The following is a 19,418-nucleotide window of genomic DNA, read 5'->3' on the forward strand; positions in this document are numbered from 1 at the left end:
TAAAACTCAAGTGTGTGAATGTAATTTACTCTATATACATATAATAACAATAAACATAAAAATAATGCAGAGTCATTGTATAATAACAATAAATATAAAAGATTAGTTTATATATATTTAGTTATAATAATATCTATAAATATAATATATATATATATATGTATAATAATTATAATATTTAATAACAATAAAATATATAATATATAAATATAATATATATATATATATCAAGTAAGTTCATTAACCTAACGAGTCGAATTATCCAGTTCAAGTTCGGCTTGTTTATGTAACGAGCTCTATTTCCAACTCAAGTTCGGCTAATTTGGTTCATAAACCAAGTTTGCCGAGCTAAATAACGGGTCAAGCTTTGAACCAATACCGAGTTTGACAAGTTTTACGCACATTGATAATTCACAATTTTATTTTTTTAAATATAGCAAGATATAAAAAAATGAGTATAATATTTATCTAATTATAGTGTAAAGATTTATACGCAATTAGTACAACATTTACCATTCATCTATATTACATGTATTACGTATTAGTGTGTCGACAAATATTACAGTGTGTCTACCCACATTCGTATTTTCTGGTATTGGGTATTTAATTTTTATATATTTCATTTTGGAAAATTATACCATGTTTTATGTATTGAGTGTGGTATTAAAAGTTTTGTGGTATTATTAAAAATTGTAAGGGTGTATGAATATTTTTAGTGGAGGTAACTTCTCTTAAAAACTGTCATTAATATACTTTTTAACTCTCATTTTTTCATTCGGTGGGTGAAAATATTGTAAATATTAGTTAATTATAAAGGCGATATTGGTAAGTAGAGAGTTATAACATGGTTTAACTTTATAAATAGTATATTGTAAATAATAGTTAATTAAGGGCATAATAAACAAGTGGAAATTATAGCATATATTAATTAAAACATGTTTTGATTTTATAGATGATATATACACATATATTTAAGATAAAAGTTATGATTAAATATGAATGATGAGTGATGAAATAATAGTATAAAACTCTTAGACTATTAGTGCAAACATATTTTTCTATAAGAAAATATAGAGGAGAAAATAAAAAATATTAAAAAAAACAATCAATAACATTGATGCAAACTATAACTAACCATATACTTTATGGCATAATAGTAAGAGGAACCTCTTAATAGAATAAAAATATTCTTACTCTGATATCAACTATGACATTCTTATTTTATGAATTTTGTTCTTAAATAAGAACAAAGAGAGAACAAAAAAATGTAGATGATTGGTTAAAAATGTGATAGGTTTTGGGACGCAAATAAAAATAAAAGTGATGTTTGCCATAGTGAGAAAAAGATAAATATTGTTCTTATTTCATGAAGAGTTGTAATGAAGATGTTGTTTGTCATTGTGGTTGCTTTAAAATAAATGGAGGAATGAATGTCATTGTGGTTGCTCTAAAATAAATGGAGGAATGAATGTCATTTTGTAAAGAATAAAATATTCCTAAAAAACTTATATAGAACCATCACAAATTTATTGATACTATTCGGCAAGATAGGAGTGTAGCTTTTTAAGTATCTTGCGGTTTTTTGTCTCAGTCAATAATTTATTATAGTCATTTAATGTAAACAAAAAATGAAGGGAACTTGTAATTTAAAAAAAATACATTTAAATGCTATTTGAAGTCACATTTAGAAGGTGAAAGTAATTTTAAGTTACTTTCCAATTTTATCCTTCAAAATTTTAAAAAATTACATTAGTTACTCCTACTAAAAAACCTAGGGTGTGTTTGGTTTTAAAAAATGTTTTGTTTCTATTTCATATTTTCATTTTCAAAAAACAATTTTTATTTTCATGTTTTCATATCCTGAAAATATGCTTGTTATTATCATTTTCAATTTCAAAATTATTCACCGTAAACTTCAGAAACCAGGACACTTGCCTTTTGTAATTAATTCAACTTCTAAATTTCAATCACTAAAGTAGTCAAACCAATAATTTCATAGGATGTCTTCATATTTGATATTTTTTATTTTTTCCAATGAATTTTATATCAACAATATACTGATCACCTTTAATTGCTAGATTTGGTCATTAGCTATCAAAAAGACATGTGGAATGTCATAACGAACAACATGCGGTTGCAAGTGCTCTACAAAAAAGTCAAAATAAATTAGTAACATTCAAGTATTGTATTATTCAATTTAATTAAGGTTGTAGTAACTTCAAGGGATATCAATTTTCATAACAAAATCATATATTATCATACTCATCGTCGAACTATTTCAAAAATATCATAAGAAAGGCGGAAAAAAGTTATCATGTTGAGAGTAAAGAAATAAATTCTGTTAAAAAGTTTGAAGGATTAAATTATCAATGTTTTGCCTATGTTTTGATGAAGACAAAGAGTTGTCTCAACAATCAACATGCATAGAACTCATTGGTCATATCTAGACTAGGTTATATCAATAGAGTTATATTTCTAAGTAGTCTGGGATGTGTGCCTTAGTTAGTGAGTTTGGGTTAGGTAACCCTAGATTCAAGTCTCACAAGCCATTAATATTGTCATATCATATTCATGAGGCATATCATCTAGTTTATTATATGTTCATGCATTAATCATACATGTTATACGTACATATTAGGCATAATATAATTGCTAAAACATGTATAGGAATAAAGCATAACATATAAGTAGTTTACCATTTAATCACGTTTTGATATATGGTGGTTAATCGATTAACGTGGTGACTTAATTGATTAACGTGTCTGATTTCTGTTAGTTGTATGTTTTAACTGCGTAACTGAAAGTAACGGTTTGAAGTCTCAAATTTGTTTTGTATAAGTTCTGGCAAATTGCAAAAACGTGCAGCATTGCATATTATTGTTTAGGAACCATTAGAGAACATATTTTCATGATTTACTGTATAATAGGCTGAAGAGAGATACATGTGTGAGAAAGAAAGATTAACATGCTTAGTTGATATTGTTCATGATGAATTGCATGTTGTTTTCATGTGCTTAATCTCATTCATTATTTCTTGCATGTTCGTGCATTCTTTTTAGAGATTTTAAGAGAAATATTTTGCATTATATGTTTTGTATTAACTCACATACATGCATGATGGCTTGTGTTACTTGAGAGTGGGTTAATCTTTGAGTTTTCATTGTTGTTATTTGAGCATTTTAGTGCTTGGTAAAACTGTTTTGTATATTGTTTTTGTACTTTGGGTTTAGTCTCTTGGTGTCTTACCACCATTGAGATTGAGTGTATCGTCACCAAGGCTATGAGGTCTTGAATTTAGAGTGAGGATCTTGGTTGGGGATGGATCGCGAGAAAGGTTTTCTCAGGCGATAGGGATAGTCAAACCAAGGATTAGAGGTTCTTGAAATTCAAGAAAGAAGCGTCTAGAGTCTTGTAATTGAATTGGTGTGTGTAACAATACAAAGTGTTCAATATAGTGAAGAGAAATCTCCCAGATCAGAAGGGGAGGCATGGATGTAGTTTGCAAGTGGACCCACAAACGAACCTGGATAAAAATTCATTTGTGCAAACTGTTCTCTCTCAATCTCTTTTATAATTCACATTGTTTTAATTCGTGTTTGAAGCTGATATTTTGCATACTGATACTTTGCTATATCCTTGTTAATTGTGCATAAAAATATTTGTTGTATCTCTGCTTGTTTGTTGGTAAATAATTGTGCAAGAAGCTCATCTAGTAATTTTGTTTCTATTTCGTGTTAATCGATTAAGCCCACTGGTTAATCGATTATCTTGACTGTTTTCCAGAATTGAGTTTTGGTACGAGAAGCGGTAATTGATAACCGCTACACCAATTCAACCCCCCTCCCTCCTCTTCTAGGTGTGTCTAGACCATTGATACCTAACAATTTGGAGGTAGTCAACGATTGATTTTGGTGTTTTGTAGATCATTGGAGAGATTAATATCTTTTGATGTTTAAGATTATGTACTTTAAGAAATTATTAAGTGATATAAAAATTCGATATAATTTGACCAACATAATTATACTTAATACACTTTGGAAACTGTATTAAGAAAGAAACGAAGAAAATTTTAGTGAAAAATAGACTAATACATAAGGGTATAGTTGGAAAGTAAAATATAAATGTGTATTGTGTTTCCAAAATATTAAAAGGTTTGGAATAACATGGAAAAGTTAAAACAATAAAATATATGAAACAAATGAAGCAAAAAGTCTTAAAAAATTCAATGAAATGTGTACTGTGTTTCTGAAATATGAAAATAAAAACAATAAAACAAACATGTTTTCACAGTCATTTTTTGTTTTCATTTTAAATGAAAACAAAAAATGATCAAAGTAAACATACCTCTATTATTTTTATTGTTTTATCTTATCTCTAAACTTGTAGTTTTTAAAAAAAAAAAAGTGTGCATTTAAAAGCTATTTTCAGAAACCTAATTGAATTAACATTTAGAAGGTGAAAGCAACATAAATTTACTTCTGATTTTATCCTTTAAAAAATTATATTAGTTACTCCTACTAAAAAACCTATTATTTTTGTTGTCTCTTATCTCTAAGTAAATAAAAATATTGAGTTATAAATAAAAAATTGAAAATTTTGATTTTATTTATATATTTAATAACTATAATTACTAATTATTTAATTAATAATTAACTAAATAAATAATAACTTCTAGTATGAAGACTGCTGGGCTGCACTCATGTCTTTTGGAAAATAGCCAATAAATCAAATTTATTGACATATTAAGTCATTTTTCAAACTTCAGAAGTTAGTTTTACAAAAATCAGGTAGTAGGTAGGATTGGAAAAAACTGAATTTATTGAACATATCCATTGAATATCCAATTTAAGTTTGACTTGTTTACTTAATGAATTCAATCTTTTGTTTCAAATTTGATTTATTTGGTTAATGAACCAAAATTATCAAATTAAATAACAAATCAAATTTCGAACGATTATCATATTGGTTTGGTTCATTGTCAGCCATAATATTAATTTAAGAAGGACAAGCTAGTTTTAGAGAAGAGACCTATTATTTATCTTTGAAAATGACAAAATTATTTAAGCCATCTATTTTCCGCTAGATAAGCCATCTATTTTCCGGTATTATTTAAGCCATATTGTTGATCCTTTTCTGGATCTTTCTTTTTCCACTATATAAGATTCCGCTGCTTCAGTGAAAAGAAAAAACCAACTAAGACCACTGAGTCTTTCTTTTCATAGAAAATATGGCAGTGAAGGTATATGGCCCAACCTACGCTTCTCCAAAACGTGTGTTGGTGTTGCTGATTGAGAAGGAAATTGAGTTTGAAACGGTGGATGTTGACATCTTTAAGGGTGAAAATAAGGATCCAGAGTTCCTCAAGTTGCAGGTTCATTTTTTACGCTTTAAAATCCACTTGATCTGTTACTTATCACACTCTTTGCCTTACTTGGTTTTATTAATTTATTTATTTTTTGGGTTTATTCATGTCTAATTATGTTTGTTTCTCATAAATCTATAGCCTTTTGGAGAGCTTCCTGTTATCCAAGATGGTGATTATACTCTCTATGGTTAGTCACTTAGCAGCTTTACTATTTTTCGCAATTTTTTCTTTCTTGTCCATGTTTAATTGAGGGTTTGTAATTTTGATATTTCTCCTTTATTTAATAATTTCCCTACCTAGTAAAGGTTTGTTGATTTTCATTTTTCTCCTTTATTTCTAGACACCAATTATTTTTAAAGGTTCGTATCTTTATTTATTTTTTAATTAAAAAATAAAAAATATGGTCAAAGGTTGAATGTTACTTATGAGACTGCATAGTCATAGACCCTAAAAGGGATTAGCTTCTTACATGAACACTTAGTAGCACAAAAAAAAATTAAAAAATCAAAAACATATTTCCTCACTCACATTCAGGAGGATTTCAATTCCTAGCAAATCCTTTAGTTTCTTTAGGTACTACTAAGGATATACTGTCACCTTATGAGTAACAAATTAATTTCATTCTAGATATGTAGTTGGCCCTTTTAACAAATCTCGCTCACTCTTGTCCTTTTCGTTATCCTGAAAATTTAGTGAACCTTACGTCAATAGACCAATGTCTTGTTGATAGTAAAGCTCATAGAAACATAATTTACTCAAGTTAACTGAGAACTGCGAACCACTTTGTGTGTATCGATTCGCGATTCTTTTGCAAACTGATTCTCTATGATTCATTCATTACCTCCCTATAGTAAATGAACCAAAGTTTTCACCTAAAATTTCAGTCCATGACAAAATACGGAAAGGAATTGGGGTTGGGAAAATGATATTAAAAATAGTCCCTGAAAGCTATTGGAAGACCGTATAATCTCACTTTCGGAAGAGAATGTGAAAGATAAAGATGAAAACAATCGTGGGCTCTGATGTGCATGGGAGATATCGAAAGATATGTTTGTTTGTGATAGTGTCTTCAAAATGTGTTTTTTTCTTTCAAAATTTAGCAATTGTTACACTGGGGTAGTGGAATAGAATACACGGTATTTAACTTCATTTATACCAGGAAGTTTAAAGTGATAATAATTGCCATTAATAGGAAATGAACTTGGACATCCAAATCTTAAACATTTTTTGATTTTTTGTCTTCTCATACTTACATAATGTAAAACGATTCTTTTATTTTTAATGACATGATAGAAAATATATATTGGATATGTATAAAGAAAATTAAAATAAAATAATTTAGAATATATTATTAATTAATAGTTAATGACATAGTATAAGTATAAATAACATATATAAATATCAATTAAGTATACCTCTTACTTACCAATATTTTGACATGATATGTATTATGTTATTATAGTGGCTTTTTAAATAAGCATGAAGGGTTCTAAATTCAGTTTGTCCATATAGTGGCTTTTTTAACTAATTGCTTTTATATATAAATTGGCATGGTTTGATGCATGTAATAAACCTAGCCAGTAATTTTCATTAATTGGCCTGCTTTGTTAATTTTCATCATTAAACCAATAGTGACGTTGACCTAATAGTGTAAGAGTTAATTTGATTCTTAGGTATCAAATATCAAATATTTAATTCTTAGGAATAATATTTGTTTTGAGACACAACTATATATTTCAGATTTGTTTTGAACCAATGGAGTGAGGTGATATATGGGTTATACTAAAAAATGTACCATATTTTTATTCTTATTTAAGTCTCACATATTATTTTATAATTTATTACAATTCCTTATAAAATAAGAACAAAATGTACCTCTTTTTTTTTTCCTGAAAATGACAAACGTCATTTTTATTCTTATTTGGATCCCCTTACTAAGAATTGTTTTTATTTAAAAAGAAAATTTACAAAATAAGAATGTTACATATGAGAATAGAGTAAGAATGTTTTTATTCAATTAAATAGAATCAATATGATTGCTTTAATATCTTAGTATTAACACAGCCGCTTTTAACCAACTCTGCAGAATCTCGCGCAATTATAAGATATTATGCAGACAAATATAAAGACCAAGGAACTGATTTGCTGGGGAAGACAATTGAAGAAAGAGGTCTTGTGGAACAATGGCTTGAAGTTGAAGCCAATAACTTTCACCCACCAATCTTCAACTTAGTTGTGAATGTTCTGTTTGCCCCATTATTGGGTACTCCCTCGGACTCAAAACTGATTCAAGAGAGTGATGAAAAGCTTGGGAAAGTGCTGGACATTTATGAGGAAAGGCTGTCTAAGAACAAGTACTTGGCTGGAGAATTCTTCAGCCTTGCTGACCTTAGCCATCTCGCGTTCGGTCATTATTTGGTGAACCAAACTGGGAGAGGGCATTTGGTAAGGGACAGGAAGCATGTGAGTGCTTGGTGGGATGATATTAGCAGCAGGCCATCTTGGAAGAAGGTTCTTCAGCTATACAAATATCCTGTCTAGTTCCATTTTACGCAACATTTCGAGGAATTAAATAAGAGGTATGGTGTGTGGGAAGTGCCTTCAGTGTTTTTCCCATGTCCTGTGTGATTATAATATAATGCAAGCCTGTATCATGAGGCCATGTGGTTTGTTGTTCTAGTTTGCTTGTGTTTTATATTAAGCTATGTGTGTAAGTTAATGTAAGAGCCTTGTAAATTGAGAACTCAGAATAAATATCAATGTTTATGATCTAGTGTGGTGGTATCTTCTTCTGAATATAAGAGCTATCAGCTCTCAATGATGATGATGAATAAAGAGAATGGAAAAAGAGGGCATGTAACTTTAGTGCAAGTTGGTACATGGAAAAAGAAAAAATTTAAAAACAAAAAGCAACAAAGTGTAACATTCTGATTGGTTCGGGACATAGAATGAAATAATGTTCGGATAGGTGATCTTTGTATGTGCAAGTTGTGCCTGCCTAGACTTGTATGCCATATTTTTTTTTCTCTTCAACATATATGCGACTCCTTTTAGCATAAGCTGTTGTTCAGTCACTGGTTAAAATCAAACAGAACATATCACTGGCTGTTTTTGGTTACCTGGAAATTGTTTCCCCTTTCTAGAAATTAGACAATAAGGAACCATAATTGCTAGGAAGAAGGTCGGTGTTGATATTGGAATTGGTTAGTGATGTTTTAACCATAGGCTCATGGGTACAACACTAAGTTCAACATTTCTAGAGATAGGAGAATATTATCCATGAGAATAAAGATCCGATCTATTAATGGGGACACAAATACATCTTTTTTCCTTTATTTTTAATGACAAAAATGTAATTTCCTTATAATCAAAGGGATATATATGTCATTAAAAGTTGTATATTACTATTCGAGACATTGTTAATTAGGAATGAAAACGAGCGGGTGGTCACATACTCATAAATACACTATTTATGAATACTCATGTAGATAGTGGGTACTCGCAAGTACCCAATGAATTTTCAATTTTAGTTATATTTTTATATATCTTATATTAAAATAATTATTACTTTACTAAATGATATGTATATGATAATTTTATGATTCTACTCCATTCACTAAAATTTATTATAAAATAATAATAAAATAATCAAAATATAATTTTAAAATAATAATAAATATAAACTATATAAATATTTAATGAAAATATGTATGCGAGTACCCACGCAGCGAGTATTATGTTATCCATTCCTACATATAAGCTATTTTTTTGGGTATTCGTTGCGAATGTTTTAATAGGTACACACAAGTTAGGTATATTTTCCATCTCTATTGTTAATCATTCACTAAAAAGTAATAATAAATTTTTTAGTGAGAGGTATGCAATGTAATTATTAAATATTTTGAAGAATAAAATTGATAATTGAATTATTGAAAGCTCGTATTTAAAAACTATTTCAAGTAATTTTCTTAAAGCTACAAGCTACCTTTCAACGGTACAAATTTCATTTTAAAAGTTAGAAGTTTCTTTTGATTTTTGTTTATAAGATTATTGTTTCTTCACAGCTTCCCACCATTATATTCTCCAGAGTTAAATTTAAACCACACATATTCATCCTTAATTTTAATAAAAAATATTTAAATAGTATTGTCAACCAAAAAATCCTTAATCCTTTACTTCTTGGATAAGCCTAAGTCTTATCATTCAAATTGTGGGTTATCTACCCTTAGCCCACATCAAAAGCAAAAAATTGTAAAGACAATCCAACTCCATGGTATGATATATTTGTTTATTTCAGATGAAATCCTCATGATTTCATGTAATACAAGAAAGTATGATGAAATTTAAATAACATTGACTATGGCTAAAGTAAGGCTATGTTTGGTTGTAATGAAAATAGAATAAAAAAAAAAGGATGATGAGAGAAAAGTAGAAGAAAAGTTTTTTTCCCATCATTTGGTTGGAAGGAAAACAAAGGAAAGAAAGAGAAAGGGCAATGAGGCACTAAAAAAATTCTTCTCATATATGGAGTAAAAATGGGTGAAAAAGTCATATTTGACTTAATTTAAAATTAATAAGACTTATTTTTTGTCTCAATTCATTATTTTTCATTTTCTTTCCATCTTATTAGGGGTGAGCAAGACCCTATCCGACCAGTAGATTCATTTCAACTCGATGACTTAGAGACGGGTCTGACCCATCCAAATAAATAATAAAGGATAGAGCCGATTAAAAGGCACAGACCCGTCGTAAAAAAAGATAGGTTCAGGTCTATGTTTGGGTCACTCGACCCGTCCCTTATAGTTATATATCAAGAATAGTTGAATAAGTACCTATCAATACCCATTATGTTCGGCTCACATAACTCAAATACCTACAAGTCTACACAACATATTCACAACAATTATTCATAGAAAACTAGTTAATTTTTAGTTTTTGTGTACTCCAATTTAAGTTTCATTTTTCAGTTAATAGTTAGTTATTGTGTTTATTTTTGTGTGAACTTTTGAGTATTGACATGTTGTTGTCATTTCAGTTCTCATTGTGTTTTTTTATTTATAAGAACATTCAGCTTATGTTGACACTTGATAGTTTAAATTGTTTTAAAATTTTCAATGCCTTCTATAATTTTTAGTCACGTGATTTTGATAGATTTTAATTTGAAGGATACAATTTACAATTTGTAGTTTACATACTGATGTATGTGAGATGCAAGTTTTAGTTGAGTTTATACACAGATTGTGATAATTTTGATTGTGCATGCTTAAAGATTTGAGAAAAAATCTACATTTGTTATTTTGTCCTTTTCTAACCTGAATCCGTTCCTACCTTGACCCGTCTTATTTTGTACCTATCCCTCACGCATTCCATCCTAATTAAGGACGAGTTTAGGTTCAAAAATTGACCCGATCAACATTTAGGAACGAGTAAGAGACAAACTACTCTCGTTCCAACCCGTCTCACACTCACCCCTATCTCATATCATATAATTAAAGAATCATTTTTTTATTAACTTTTCTTTCTTCAACTTTTATTCTACTCATTGTTTCTTCTTAAACTAAATATAGTGTAAATCAAATTATAACTTTGTTAAAATAATTAATTTATGGTTTCCATTCAATTACAACATTGTTAATCTTGTGAAGAAAAAAATTGGAATGATAATAGAACGGATCGAACGCGTGCAGTGCTTTCTCGTGCTCATACTAGCAATTTTGTGGGTATCCATAAGGGTAGTGGCTATTTGTGGATACCGAAGGGTTTTCAAGTTTTACAATATAATTATATCTTTTGTAATTATAATATATTAAAATAATTATTAGATGGATAATAGAAATATTCAATAATTAAAATTTATTATTAAATAATAAAAGTATATATAATATATAACTTTAAACTAGTAAATTATAATGAATAAAATATTTAATTAACAAATAAATTTATAATTATGCGCCTAGGGCATGTATTATGATACTTGTACTATTCATAAATTATTATTGTAGGTATTCGTTACATGTACTTTTTATGGGTACGTAAGGGTCAGGTATTTTTGTAATCCCTACAAGTAAACCAATACAATAATATGGTGAAACTCATGCTTTTGTGTTTCTATCATGTGATTTTCATTAATATTAATAATTATAATAATATTTTTCTTTCTACTTTCTTTCCATTTTCTACCATACTAAACAACTAAAAATTCACCATATTTTTCACTCGTTTTCTCTTCTTAACTTTTCTTTAACTTTTCTTCCCAAAAAAAACATAGTCTAACACTTAAGTGCAATATAAAGAGAACTGCAAATCTAATGATTTGAAGACCTTTCATTTTCTCTAGCTAAGTGAAAAATAAAAGTATGAGTATCATATATATATATATATATATATATATTAATTAGTATATTATTCATCATTTATTTATATATTTATTTTATAAGTTAAAAATGATTTAATATCAATGGTGGATAATGAATTGATAGTATATAAAATTCAATATATATATATATATATATTATCAAAGTGTTTGGTAATTGTCTAATGCCAACAAATTCAACCCATTATGATTCTTGCATGGCCTTTTGTAGAACTTCTAACAAGCTTACCTGTAATGGAGTCTGGCTCTTCTCCATTATTGGAGAGGCCAGTACAATCTTTAGATTGTGACAAGTGTCCTAAATTAAATTAACAGTTCAGATTTTAAAATGGTTTTTATTAATAATTTATTAACTAAAAAATAGAAACAAAAAAGAGAAAGTAAACCTCATCACCACTGCTGCATTTGCCTCCCTTCACATCACCTCAGCTTGCTCTTTAGGGACTGTGTTCACTTAGTACTGGGTTCAAGATGGGGTTGGACTTAGTTGGGGTTGTGTATGTGATTAGGAATATTTGTTTTATAGGGACTCTCTAGAGACACTAAAGCAATGATTTGAAGTTGTAAAATATTCTTTAGTTCTGTTTTAGACATTTTGTCAAACAGTAGAACACATAACCCAACGTGTTAAAATTTACAAATTGAAGAAAGTGACTTACCAAAGCAGTGAAGAAAGGGATAAGATATGAAAGCATGGTGATGTGAAAAGAGGAAGAAGGAGAAAATGAAAGTATGGTGATGTGAAGAGAGGAAGAAGGAGAAAATGAAAGTATATAGAAGATTAGATTTTCATTTTCTCTTTCTTGGCTTAGATGAAGTTTTCCCAAGGCTGCTTCAAACCCTTTCTCTCCTTTGTTTTGATTTTTTATTTAATAAAATATTAAATCAAATTTTATTTTAAATTCTGAACCGTTAATTTAATTTAGAACACTTGTCATAATCTAAAGATTGTACTGGTCTCTCCAATAATGAAGAGGAGCCAGACTCCCTGTCGTGGCTAAAACTCATCTTTCTGCACCTCGAAATAAGGAAAGAAGTTTAAATGTGACTATGAGTACACTCCAATAATTTCCACCTTAGGCTACAACAAAAAATTGTGGGAACAAACATTAAAATTGTGGCATAATGTTCCGACCTCGTTTTGCCATAGTTTTCAAACGGTATTCTAGATGAACGTAACATATTTGAATAAACAATGATTTTTTTACTTTTGTGCACATAAAACAAAAATTATGGTATGCAATCGAGGAAAAGACAACATTTACCAATACCACTTTTCGGCCACGGTATGAAGACCTGTGTTATACCACAATTTTATAAATTTTGCTTCATATTAGAATTCTTTGTGGAATAAGAAACTAGAAATGTATTGATATTATTGAATGAATCCATTTACAAAAGTATGAACCTAATATATAGTCTAGATTGCTTGATAGTGGAGCAATTCAACAAACTAACAAGCTCTCATCTAAACTATAAATATATTTAACACACGCCTAAAATAAAAGAAGAACTCTACTAATAAAACCAACCTAACCAAATATTAGAACAAAAACATGAATCATTACTCTGCCAATATCAGAAAAAAGAGGTGCCAATATGGGCCACAGGCTTGCTTTCTGGTGCTGCTATATGGGCCAAGTTGATGCGGCAAGGTGTTCACCTAAATTGTACTTGATGTGCTAACAGACTTCGGTCATGTCTTGATGCCAAGTCAGAAATCCCCGGTCAGCTCCCAAGTCTGGCTCGGTCAGCTCCTAAGTCTGGCTCGGTCACGATACTATTTGGCTCAATCAGAATGAAACCTATTGCAAGAAAATTTGGCACATCAAGAAACCAAAAGTAACATTGTATTTTTGGGATATTTTGGCAACATTGTATTTTGCAGCAATATTCAATAACCAAAAGTAACATTGTATTCTGGAAATTGTTATTAATATAATATGTTAATTTAAGAGCGCAACTTCAAGAAACCGTTGTTAATTTAAATTCATTAACAACACAAATTGAAGAATACACTGTTAATTTAGATGTTGAACTAAGAGTTGGCTTGAATGAGTTCAGTATAACAATGCATAATTAAGATATCGCTAATTAGAATCTATTCAACAATGCAAGTTTAAGAAGACGCTGTGAATTTGAATGTTGAATTAAGCGCTGACTTGAATGAGTCTAGTTTAATAGCGCATAATTAAGATATCATTGTTAATTAGAATCTATTCAACAACGCATAATCAAGGAAGCGTTGTTTATGTGTTATGAATATGAGCTGTGGAAAATGTAATATCAACAACGCATCGCTTAATATGCACTGTTGAATATGTCAAATCAACAACGCATCCATTAATATGCGCTATTGAAGATGTCATATATTTTTTTCTATGTGGGTTGATAACAACAATGGCTTCCAAGTTGATGAGTTATGGTTCATTGCAAGTGGATCTTAATAGACCGAGATATAAAAATGAGTCATTTATTCTAGCATTACAAGCTGAACAAGTATTTTAAGTTAGTGATCCAACTGATACGAAATTGTTCATTGTTCTCTTAACTAACAAAATAATCCTCAATAATACTGATGACCAAGAATATGAAGATATTGATGAAGATGATCATTTTTTGGGACATATCAGTCGCGTGAGAGCAAACCAACTATGTATCATGATTTATATATAAGAAATGATCACGATGAAGGGCTTTGGATGAATCAATAGGTTCCTCCAAACAATGATGATATTACAAGCCAAAAGCAATCAAAGATAAAGAAAAAATATATACATGTAGTCCTTGTATAATTATAGCTTAATTTTGATTGTTTGTAATTTGTATAATTTTGTTTGTATGTAATTTGCATAATTTTGTTTGTATGTAATTTGCATAATTTTGTTTGTTTGTTTGGAATTTGTTGAAAAATGATGTTTTGAAGTGAAATGAAAAAACTGACTAGTCCCACTTTGCTTGGAGGAGGGAAGTTGAAAGGATTTATAAGCCTTAAGTTGTGGCCTAACATTCTTTTTGATAAAATATTAATTAATTAATTAATTAATTTAATTTTTTGGGCCTTTTGGGCTTGGACCGTGTGATAATCAAGTCAACACACATATGCAACAAGGAAAGAATCATTGGAGGAGATCTCAACCATTATGATAAGAGCCGTTGGTAATAGAGTCGTTAGTAATAAAGTTGTTAGTGAAAGAACCGTTGGTTATAGAGTTGTTGGTGAAAGACCCATTGGAGGCCTCAGGCTATAAATAGAGGCCTCCTTCCCTCATTATAATTTGCACCGAGATGAAGGCATTTATCTCTCAACTTCTCTTTCTCCATCCTTATATTCTGCCGACGCATTTCCAGAAACCTTCTCCCTCTTTATTTCCGTGGCACTTGAGAATTGACACATGCAACCCAAGTGGGAATTTCAAGAACTGACACTGGTAGTCAGTATTGTGGAAAAAGAATTGGCACGGGTAGCCATACTATGGGAATTCGAAAATTGGAACTGGTAGCCATATTGTGGGTGTATTCGAGAATGATTCTTACAGTGTAGTAAGAAATCGTATACCAGAGAACTGAAATATTTTATCCCGGGGACGGTGTGGTTGATAGTCTGCTTGCACAATTTTAGCAGTACCACGAAACATCTTAAAGAGAGTAACTTGGTCGTGGCACAACCAATAACGATTATTTCATGCCATTCAGAATTGTTGCGAGCTACGGTAACAACTATTTTAAGACATTTATACTAGAATGACATTCATAGATAATATCACTGGACCGAACAACTATGACCTGAACAAGTCATTTCGATTTGACGGGACAAATTTCAAACGTTGTCAACATAAGATGGAATTTTTCCTCACTATGAGAAAGGCTGCCCATGTTTTGAAAATCGACATCCTAGTGATGTCAGATGAGGCTGAAAAAGAGGAAAAAGATAAATTGGCTATTGTAATAGCTCTTTGGAATGAAAGTGATTACTTATGTAAGAGCTTCATTCTGAATGAGTTGTCTGATGATCTCTATGATTACTACAACCCATACAAGTCTACCAAATTAATTTGGTATGTACTTAAAAAATATGATACCGAGGAAGCTGTCATTAAAATGTATGACATTACCCGCTACCCAAGTATCAGATGACTGATGATAAATTAATAGAGTCTCAGTTCCACGAGATATAGAAAATTGCTCATGAGATCATTTCTAAGGGTATGGCCCTAGATGAGCCATTCCAAGTGGTTGTCATAATTGACAAACTGTCTCCTAGATGGAAGGACTTCAAAAACCTTCTGAGACATAAGACCAAAGAAATCTTTTTTGAACCTCTAATCACTCGTCTTCATATTCTGAAGCCGTTTGGCACTCATTTCAAGAATCAGAACCGCAATGGAAATAAGGCTAAGAACATAAGTCGTAACAAGAATTGGAAGCCTAAATAATTCCAATATGGTAAGCCACCTACTAAGAATAACTTTAGAAACCTATTCACCTGCTTTAAGTGTGGGAAACCAGGTCATATGACACGCAAGTGCATAAATAAACCAATGAATCGTCGTCCATAGGCCAACATGGTTGATGAGCCATTTGTGGCTATATTATATAAGGTTAATATGGTTGGAGGAACTGATGGTGGTGGGTATATATTGGCGCATCCCGCCATGTCTGCTATGACCGTGCTATGTTCAAAACATACACATATGTTGATGGCAAGAAGGTGTTGTTGGGTGACTCCCACACCACTATTGTTGCTGAAACTGGTGATGTGGAGTTGAAGTTTACATCTAGGAAGACTCTAATTGTCAAAGATGTAATGCACACTCTAGAGACGAGGAAGAATCTAGTTTCTAGTTTTCTTCTGAATAAGACTTGTTTTACAAGACCATACGAGCAGACTTGTATACTCTTACTAGGAATGAGGTATTTGTTGGGAAATGGTACGCCACTAATGGCATGTTTAAATTAAATGTTGATGTTTCTATTAATAAAATTTCAGATTATGTTTACATGTTATGTGATTTTAATATTTGGCATTCTAGACTTTGTCATATTAATAAGCGTACAATTTCAAATTTGAGTAGCTTAGGTTTAATTCCAAAGTTATCTAAAAATGATTTTAAAATTTGTAAATCATGCAGTCAAGCGGAAATTTTAAAAAAACCCTCATAAATCAATAATGCGAGAATCTGAGCCTTTAGATTTAATACACTCAGATATATGTGAATTAGATGGAATTTTAACTAGAAATGGTAAACATTATTTTATTATTGTAAGAATGAGATTGCAACTAAGAGGAGGGAGGTGAATTAGTTGACTTAAAAATTATGGCCACTTTTTCTGCAATATCAAGAGTTAAGAGCAGCGAAAATAAATTGCTTTGCAGCACCAGAGATTTTCCACTAAATATTATGAGTTGTAATTACAATATCTCACCCCGAGACTTCTATGTACCTTCCACACTCACTAATACTTATCACTTTGGAAAACACCTTTCCAAGTAACTCTATCCCCTTTCTTATCACACACAGTGAAAGAAAGTATTCTGCAATAATAATGAAGAATGTTCAACAATGGCGGAAATGCCTTTGCAAGTATGAAAGTGATGTAACTTGCAATCCAATCAACTCTTTTGTATACTTAGTAATAATGCTCTTTATAAGTTTGTAAGTTGAAACACTATCACTTTAAGAAACTTCAGAAAAATCAACTTTGAAAGTTTTAAGAACTTGTTGCCAAAAGTGCAGAAAATAATTTCAGAATATATGTAAGAGCTTTTGAAATTTGTATGAGAGTTGTATATATGTTGTGTGTTGTGATTGTGAGTTTTAATGCCTTTATATAGGCTTTCCAATAAGCCAAAATGTCTCTTTGAAAGGGTGGGAATTGATTGGAATGAAACCATGTCTTTTGGGTTGAAACTCATTCACTTTGAATTTGAAAATCTGATGCAACAACTCTCAGTAATCGATTACAACATTGAGTAATCGATTACCCAAATGTTCTGTCCACTGATCATTTATTTTCGAATTAGAGTAATCGATTACAACAAGTTGAGTAATCGGTTACTCAATTTTAATAACACTAGTAATCTGTTACTCAAAGATAGCAATGAATTACTATGATCAGTTTTAAGTTGGATAACTCTTTTCTCACATTCGTAATCTGTTACTTAGATGAAGTAACCCGTTACACACTACTTTTGAAAATTGTTTTACGTATTTTAAAGTGTTTCAATTTTATTTTAAAAATAGTTTGAACATTACTACTATTGTATAATCAAGGGTATATGATAGAAGTTTTATTAACTATATGCTATGTGCTAAATAAGTCCCAAGGCTAAATCAAGGGTATACTTGTGATTAGCAATAATGATAATAACGATGAGTTAGAAATAGAACCTAGAATAAGTAAGAGAACAAGGATTGCTTAGAGAGTATGGACCTGATTATATGTCTATACATTGGAAGAGGATCCATCAACTCTACAAGAAGCTTTGAATTCTTTGAATGCTGATTTGTGGCAAGAGGCCATAAATGATGAAATGGATTCTCTAGAGTCTAACAAGACCTGTCATTTAGCTAACTGGCCTCATGGTTGCAAACCTATTGGTTGTAAGTGGATATTGAAAAAGAAACTAAAACCTGATGGCATAGTGGATAAATACAAGCCTCGCCTTGTAGCTAAGAGTTTCAGGCAAAGGGAGAATGTAGATTTCTTCGACACCTTTTCATCTGTTACTAGAATAACATCCATTAGAGTACTAATTTCGCTCGCTTTGATACTTAATTTATTAGCACATCAAATGAATGTTAAGACTTCTTTCTTAAATGGTGATTTGGAATAAGAAATCTATATGGAACAACCTAAAGGTTTTGTAATACATGGGCAAGAAAATAAGGTTTGGAAGTTAGATAAGTCATTGTATGGTCTTAAGCAAGCACCTAAGCAGTGGCATGAAATTTTAACGACTTAATGATCTTGAATGTGTTTAAGGTGAATGAAAGTGACAAATGCATTTATTACAAATCAGAAAATGACATTTACACTATCATATGTGTCTATGTAGACGATCTACTCATATTTGGTTCCAACATTCATGTTGTGAATAATGTGAATTCATTGTTGTGTAACAACTTTGATATGAAAGACCTTGGAGAGGCAAGTGTAATCCTTGGTATAAAAATTACTAGGTCAAAAGAAGGAATTTCTTTGGATCAATCTCACTATGTGGAAAATATCTTAAAGAAATATAAATACTTTGATTGTAAACCTGATAGCACACCATATGATCCATGTATAAAACCTTTTAAGAATACTGGTGAAGGTATAAGGCAAGCTAAGTATGCTAGCATCATTGGTAGCCTTCGGTATGCCACTGATTGCACTAGACCTGACATTGCCTATGTTGTGGGATTATTATGCAGGTTTACCAGTAGACCTAGTATGCAGCATTGCCTATGTCCTAGAAGGATTCAACGATGCTGATTGGAACACTCTTTCAGATGATTCCAAAACAACCAGTGGCTATATGTTTAGCATAGCTGGTGGGGCTGTTTCTTGGAAGTCAAAGAAAAAGACTACTTTGGCTCAACCCACTATGGAAACTGAGATGATAGCACTAGCAACAACTAGTGAAGAAGCAAGTTGGTTGAGAATCTTGCTTGCACAGATTTCCCAATGGGAAAA

The 19,418-nt window shown here is 30.6% G+C and overlaps 1 protein-coding gene across 1 annotated transcript; it reads left to right on the forward strand.

Moving 5' to 3' along the window:
* Positions 5,152–8,158, forward strand: LOC109345909 (glutathione S-transferase F10-like). The gene is made up of 3 exons (XM_019585179.1): positions 5,152–5,371; positions 5,504–5,552; positions 7,452–8,158. The coding sequence occupies exons 1-3, from the start codon at positions 5,228–5,230 to the stop codon at positions 7,904–7,906; spliced, it is 648 nt and encodes a 215-aa protein (XP_019440724.1). The 5' UTR covers positions 5,152–5,227; the 3' UTR covers positions 7,907–8,158.

This window comes from Lupinus angustifolius, chromosome LG04 (assembly GCF_001865875.1).
Source record: "Lupinus angustifolius cultivar Tanjil chromosome LG04, LupAngTanjil_v1.0, whole genome shotgun sequence".
NCBI classification, from domain to species: Eukaryota; Viridiplantae; Streptophyta; class Magnoliopsida; order Fabales; family Fabaceae; genus Lupinus; species Lupinus angustifolius.